The sequence below is a fragment of the Oryzias melastigma genome, linkage group LG10, assembly GCF_002922805.2.
Source record: "Oryzias melastigma strain HK-1 linkage group LG10, ASM292280v2, whole genome shotgun sequence".
Taxonomy (NCBI): Eukaryota; Metazoa; Chordata; class Actinopteri; order Beloniformes; family Adrianichthyidae; genus Oryzias; species Oryzias melastigma.
The window spans coordinates 26,021,060-26,027,872 of record NC_050521.1 but is presented as its reverse complement, the minus strand read 5'-3'; the positions used below and the strand labels follow the sequence as shown (position 1 = coordinate 26,027,872).

Here is a 6,813-nt window from a genome sequence, read left to right as displayed (position 1 = left end):
AAAACTGGTTTTCAGCAGGTTCCTGCTCTGCCGGTCGGTGAAAATATTATCAAATTTATACCAGTCCAGAAAAAGGTTGGAGACCACTGATATAGATCTAATTTTAATGGTTAATTTGGGAAATCTAGAGAACAAATAAAGTTTAAAGCAGTTGAAGATGTGTTTCAGAGTAAGAAGACGAACTTTACTGTCAAAAGTTAAACTGGAAGCTAAAAAAAAATAAAAGCTTCAGTCTTGCACGGATCAGTTGGTTGCCTGAAGAAGGTTTGGTACCAGTGACCGAGTATGACGAAAAGAACTAGAAGATGATTGTGGATTTCTGCTCGTCCGTACCTGGCTTCAGACCCGTCGTCAGCTTGACGTCTGTGGCCACAGCGTCCTCCTGTGATTGGACGGCGAGACGGATGCAGTACATCTCGTTGGTGAGGATGGGAGGCTGGTGGCTCAGGACCACAGAGATCTTTGGGATTCTGGAGATGATCCTGCACACACGGGAACAAAGCCGCTGTAGGGATGAAAATCGTTGCCGTCATTCGATAGTTCACTGTGCGGCCTACATGGTGCTGTGCTGCAGAGTAATGCCGTCCCAGTCCAGCTCCGGGAGCGCCTCGTTGGCGCGGCCCCAGCGCCGCGAGGACCTGCTGGCCTGCAGCGCTTCGTGAGCGGAGGCGGCGTCTCCGCCCGCCCCTCTCCAGCTCAGGAACACGCAGCGGCCGGTGTCGCTGCCCATCATCAGCTCAATGCCCGTCATCTGCGTCATCAACATCGTTTGTTAACCGCCACTCTGAAGCTCCAAGTGTCTCCGTCAAACAGCAGCTTACTTCGATCTTCTTCCCAACATCTTCAGTCTTTGCCACGAAGCTGAAACTGAAGCATTTGGGTTTCCCCGGCAACAGCGTCATGTCGTCCTGACCCGACGATTCGGCCACACACCACTGGTTGTACTCCTGCAAGAACAAAACGTTTGAACGTGAAGATGACGGATAAAAGCTCCACTATTAAAACTCTGCAGAATGTCCATCACTGAGGATTCAACCAACAACTTCATCCAACTCTTAAATAACTGTTTTCCTCAAAAGTTATTCTAAATAAAATTGACTTCTTGTTTAAATAAAGCTTGAGGAACAGTGGAGTCATGAAACGGAAGATAAAGATGTTTAAACCACAAAAGTTGAAATACATTTAGAGAAGATAGGCCCATTTCATAAACATTTTACAATAAATAAAACAAATAACTGAACCATTTAGATAAAATCTAATCCGTAAATCTTCTTTAATCTGAATTTTAAAGCTTTTAAAAACCAGCAGCTTTCAGGACAAAAGTTAACAGCAGATTTTAACTTATAATAAACTACAATAAATTACATTATGATGAACAGTATCAAGAGGACCTTTATGAGAACATTTGGTATAGATATTTCTTCACCAGTGGTCCAAAATGTGACACTTGTGCACTAAAACAATGTGATTCTGCTTATTCCCAGTAAATGACAACAGATTTATAACTTTGTTTTTCAAACTCACATCTAAAGTGAAAAAACTTCAAGTAAATAATACACAACTCAAAGGTGAATTTATGATGCTGCTCTGCAGTAAATAAGTCTTAAAAAAACAACTGATTTTTAAACATTTTAGCCAAAAACTGCATCATAATTAAAAGACCTGTGGGAGCGCCTTTAAAATAGAAACAAATATAGTTGAACTTCAAAAAAAAAAATTGGAAACATTCTGTGTTTTAGTTGGAACTAATAATAAATATAAAAATCTGAAACTGTAAATTCTGCTATACGTCAAAGTTAGTGTTCGTTTATAAACCAGTTTAGGGTCATATTCAGGTTAAAGGTCAACATGCAGCTGATTGTGTTACAAACACACCACGTTTCTCTGAACAACCATAAAAAAACCATGAAGTGTCGCCTGAGCGCTCACATGGCAACAGGGTTGCTGTCCGTGGTGCTGAAATGAAGGCAGCGGATCAGAAAATGGCGTAGAATCTGTCTGCAGCGTTCACTAAACTTTATGTTAATAAAGTCTCAGCTGTTAAATTCAAAGAATAAAGAAGTTCAATTCTCCTAATATTATTCAAAATATGACTATAATCAGCCTTAAAGGTGATTAGCCTGTCAGATAATTGGCTTTAGTGTGCTTAAGTTCCCCTAGTTAGGAAGAAAAATCCTCCCCCTTTAAAATGTTGTATTTTCATTTAGCTATTTCCCAAAGATGCATTTCTATTATTGTTGGGTTATGTTTTTCTTCATTAAAAAAAACATATTTTTTTCAATATTTGGGGTTTTTGGACGTAACTGCATTATTATTACATTCCAGTAAACTGTTTTCCAGCTGAAACAAGGCAGCTGCAAAACTGTTGCAGCAATTTTTTATGTGTTTAAACCAATAAAATAAACAATTTTACACATTTTACACTGTGTAAAATGTGCACAACAAATGTTACAGCATCGTATTAGAGAAACAAACACACCATCAGAATTTTCTGAAATAAGATTTTTGAGACTAAAAAAATAACATTTTGTATTAAACTAAAACCGATAAATGAGTTTAAATTAGACACTCCACATGTAGGCTTTACCTGGTTGCTCAGGCTGACTGACAGCTTGTTGAAGGACACGGGATGAGGACAGTCGGCCCGGACGAAGACCTGCAGCTGGATGGGCTGGTCCACATGGAAGCTGGGAGACTGGAATTTCGCCTTGCATTGGACTGAACGAGAAGAACATCAGAAATGAAAACCAACAGCTTTTTAAAAAACATGAAAAGGTTCAAATTTCACTGACTGAAAGGGATGTAGTCCTGAACTTCTATGGTCATCTCGTTGGACCCGGCCAGAGCCATGCGGTCGGTCCACAGCGACCTGGCAGTGCTGACAGAAGACGGATCACAGTCTGGCTCGGGGTCGGGCACGTCGTTCTGAAAAAGAAGAAAACATGGAAAAATCATGATCTTGATGAAGGTTTTGTCTGTTTTTCTCTGTAACTGTGCCGCTCACCATCAGAACTTTCAGGAGGTTCTTCTCAATCCTCGACTTCTGCTCCTCATTCAATTCAGAAGCTGTGAAATAAAAAAAATGTTATGAATAAATCTTTATTTTTCTGAGTGAGTCTGACAGCGTTGACCCCTGACCTCTGCCCAGCAGCTCCATGCAGTAGAGGATGTAGTCCTTCACGCTGGCCATCAGATAAGCGCAGCGCAGAGCCGTGCTCAGGATGTCGGTCAGCAGAGCGCACCATCGCTCCGTGCGATAATCACACATGACGTAGTCCAGCAGCCTGATAACAGCACAGATCATCAGCTTTATAAAAACCATCCGACTCCGGCATGACGGGTCCTGCACAGAACTTACTTAAAGGCTTTGGTGTAATCTTTCGCATGGTAGTATTCCTCTCCCATCTGCACCACTGTCGAGCACAGAGAAAGTGTTAAAAATAGGCCAAAAAAAAGGAAAGGTGAAAGTGTTTGAACGCACTCAGGTGACTCTTCATACGAGGGCACTTGTACTTCTTGAACTGGGCCACAGCGTTACCGAGGAGCGCTATGATCAGCTCCTGACGGGGAAACACAGAGAGGGAGGCAGCCTTTACTACAATCAACAGGACATGGAGGCAGTTATGTTTATCTGAAGACTCCTTTTCTTCCTTTCCTTTCACAGCGAATCAGCTTCCTCCATCTGCATCCTCTCCTCTAACACCAGCTACCTACACCTCACCACTGTCCTCACACTTCTCTGGACATTTGTCACATGAGGCAAATGAGATTGGGATCTACTACCAAGATAATCAGAGAATAATACATTCAATATGACCAAAAAGGCTTTTATTTTGTTAAATGTCTTGAAGATTTGAATGATCCACTTACAGAATGCGGTACGTCTCTTTCCTTGATTTGCAGGGCGAGAATTCCCACCTTCTCTTTCTCTGCATCCTGCGGGTCGATACCTGGAGAGACAGCACAGGTGTATATAGACCTCCCCTCACTCAGTGTGTATATGGTAGTATCCACAGCTGGAACAGATGTGGGCGGAGTCATAGAAAAGTGAGAGTGGGTGGAGCTTCAGTCAAAATGTCAATAGCAAAGCGAGTGAAAATTTGTACTTTTTAATTTCGGCAACATGATTGATAAGAGTGATGTGTACGATGCTCTGAGTTAAGACTGTCGTCATGGCGATGAGCGGAGAAATGACCCCTTTACTTCAGCGTGTGTGAAAACAAAGATGCAGTGCAGACGGTCAGAACTAGAATATATTAGACACATGGATAAGAATAGCGCATTTGTTCATTTCTGAAGCACTATTTCGAGGTTTCCGGTTCAGCACCAGATAAAATCCAAACTCATCCCTGTTTCATTGCATAAGAAAAAGCTCATACTCTGATGTCCTTGTCTCCAGGGTCTCTGGCCGTAGAAGTCCAGCCCTCCGCTCTGGGTGTCCAGTGGATCGGGAGAAGGATAACTTGCTCCGGCCTTAAGGATCAACCAAACAGTTTGTGCTTAATTATTTTAAAGACACAGTAAAGATGTTTTCCACGTCTTAATGCACCAAATCTGAATTCAACTCAATAAGATGCTGATACAATTGTATATCATTTGACGATGAAACTAGTTTTGTCGTCATCAGCTTCACAGGAAGTGTTGGTTTTTGGAGTGACAGACGGTAACAGCTTCACCTGGCAGAGCTGATGAGCCAACTGCTTCCTGTCCTGGGTGTAACAGGCGGCCTGCTGGTAGTAGAAACCAGGGTTCTGGGTCTGGATAGCTGCCAGACCCAGTTTGATGGCCTCATCGAACAGCTCGCCGAACGACTGGAACCTGGTGGGAGACGAGGGAGTCAGAAATCCTTATAAGAGAGAGGAAGCTTTACAAGGAAGACACTGAACAGAAACAGCTGTGAAAATGAGTTTGTTGAAAAAATATTGATATTTTTTTTCCTTTGCTGATCCTTCCATCTCTAAGTCCTTCCTTCCTTAAAGAGTGTTTGAACCGTGCAGATGGATCTTACTGCTTGGACATCCACGCAGAGTGCTCGAAGGCCAGCTCAGCGCAGCCGATCTTCTTCTTACACTGATCCATGTGTTTCCTGAACTGAGCGATAGCATCCAGAGGAGTGTTGTGCTGGAAACACAGGCGGCAGATCTGCAACACAAATCCAGACGATAGAGGGGAGAAACAAGGGAATGGGGTCGGATTGGTTAAGACTTCATGATTGGACTGAGTGACTCCTCCCCCCTGGCGTTCCAAACTCAGTCATTCTATTGGTCAGAATAACCTTAATTTAAAATCTTGATAATCTTCATTTTTTCCAATTGTATTTTTTAAGTTATTCGAGTTATAAACTGACCAATCAGATGGCTCAATAAAATGTACAGATTTTCTGTAGCCCAATTTCAAGTGGTAGAAGTGCGGCTCTCCAACACTCCTGATTGGCCAGAGTGATTCCCACAGAAAACATGACTCATCTCAATCCATGCTAATCAACGTCGTCTGGCTCCAACATGGCGGCGTCCATATTGGGAAAAAATGGCCACTGAATAAGCTTAATTTATTTGGAGCCAAAAGTAAAACATTTTCTATTGTCACACTCACTCTGTCCAGTTCTCAGATACAGTCAACGGTCTTCACATTTACATTTTTGTCCTCAAAATTCTCTCAGATTTAAACTAATTTGTGTAGCAGAAATAAACATTTCCAAGTCAAAACTTTTTTTTTTAATTATCTTGCAGTTCAAACAATGTAAACCGAAGCAGGGAGATATGTACCTTATAGTTGATGAATCCAGCCATGGTTTTGATCTCCAGCATGTTGGTCTCGTGCGCTCGGAGCTCGTGAACGAGGCTGTACGCCGTTCTGTAGTATCTGCAGCATCAAACACAACATCAACAGTTACAGAACTCAATCACAAAGCAGACAAGCACTGGTGAGGATGGAAGTTAACTCTCATCTGAACATTTCGTTGGAGATTTGACCGCTGTGAGGTTGTTGTGAGGACCTGGAATGCATTCAGCTTTTTCACATCTGAACTTTTTTCTCTCCTGCCTGATGAGCTTCTAATCGAACCATAATCAAATCAGAACTGGTTTGGTTTTTATTCCTGCCATATGTGAACATGCTAAACTAAAATTTAAAACAGTTGTGATGCCCTCAAAATCAGCATAAGAGTCTGGTCTCACCTTTAAGTTCCACTTTAATCATCTTTTGATCTATTTTCAAAGTGGTCCCAATGGTCTTTTAATTATGATTATACAGCTTTAAGTCAAAAACCTGTGTGGAATTCAAGGACATAGTTTCTGTAGAGCGGCAAGAGTTCATTAAAAATGTGCCTCTGAGTTGTGGGCGGGGCTGTTGGCAAAGAGCAACTCCGCCCCTTTTCCCATCCCTGTTGCTGAGAACTCAGAGCAGGGAGCTTATGGATCGCCCACCTTATTTATTACATCACAAAAATGATCTTTTTCAAACATTTTTCCTTATAATCATCAGAAAATGCCACAAACATTTTTTCTTTTTTTTTTGCTTAAATGGAAATTCAACTGTTTTTTTGGGCAAACTTTACGATAATGCAAAGACTGACTTCTGTCTAAACAAACAGGAATCTGTATGTGAAGGAAAACGATTCTGTAAATGTAAATGAACTTAAAGTCATTTAGATTCAGAGATTACGATGTGATCCAGTGGTCTATTGTGAGTTCAAACCACAAAGATGATGAATTTTGTGACCTACGATCCAGAACCCAGATCAGTTTAGGGGATATTTCTACATTGTGTGGGAGTTAAAGGCAGTTTGAAACCTCCTCATCAGCAGGTCTTAAG

General features: G+C 41.7%; 1 protein-coding gene across 1 annotated transcript in view; it reads right to left on the bottom strand.

Annotated features, from left to right (window-relative positions):
* Positions 1-6,813, bottom strand: part of trappc11 (trafficking protein particle complex 11) — a gene marked incomplete in the record, with an annotated part of 15,077 nt that overhangs the window by 3,874 nt on the left and 4,390 nt on the right. Inside the window, 14 exon segments of the mRNA XM_024260320.2 lie at positions 334-482; positions 558-751; positions 822-947; positions 2,588-2,718; positions 2,793-2,925; positions 3,005-3,066; positions 3,139-3,284; positions 3,359-3,413; positions 3,482-3,560; positions 3,871-3,950; positions 4,380-4,473; positions 4,677-4,818; positions 5,009-5,142; positions 5,766-5,862. Of these exon segments, the coding sequence (XP_024116088.1) occupies positions 334-482; positions 558-751; positions 822-947; positions 2,588-2,718; positions 2,793-2,925; positions 3,005-3,066; positions 3,139-3,284; positions 3,359-3,413; positions 3,482-3,560; positions 3,871-3,950; positions 4,380-4,473; positions 4,677-4,818; positions 5,009-5,142; positions 5,766-5,862 (1,622 nt within the window).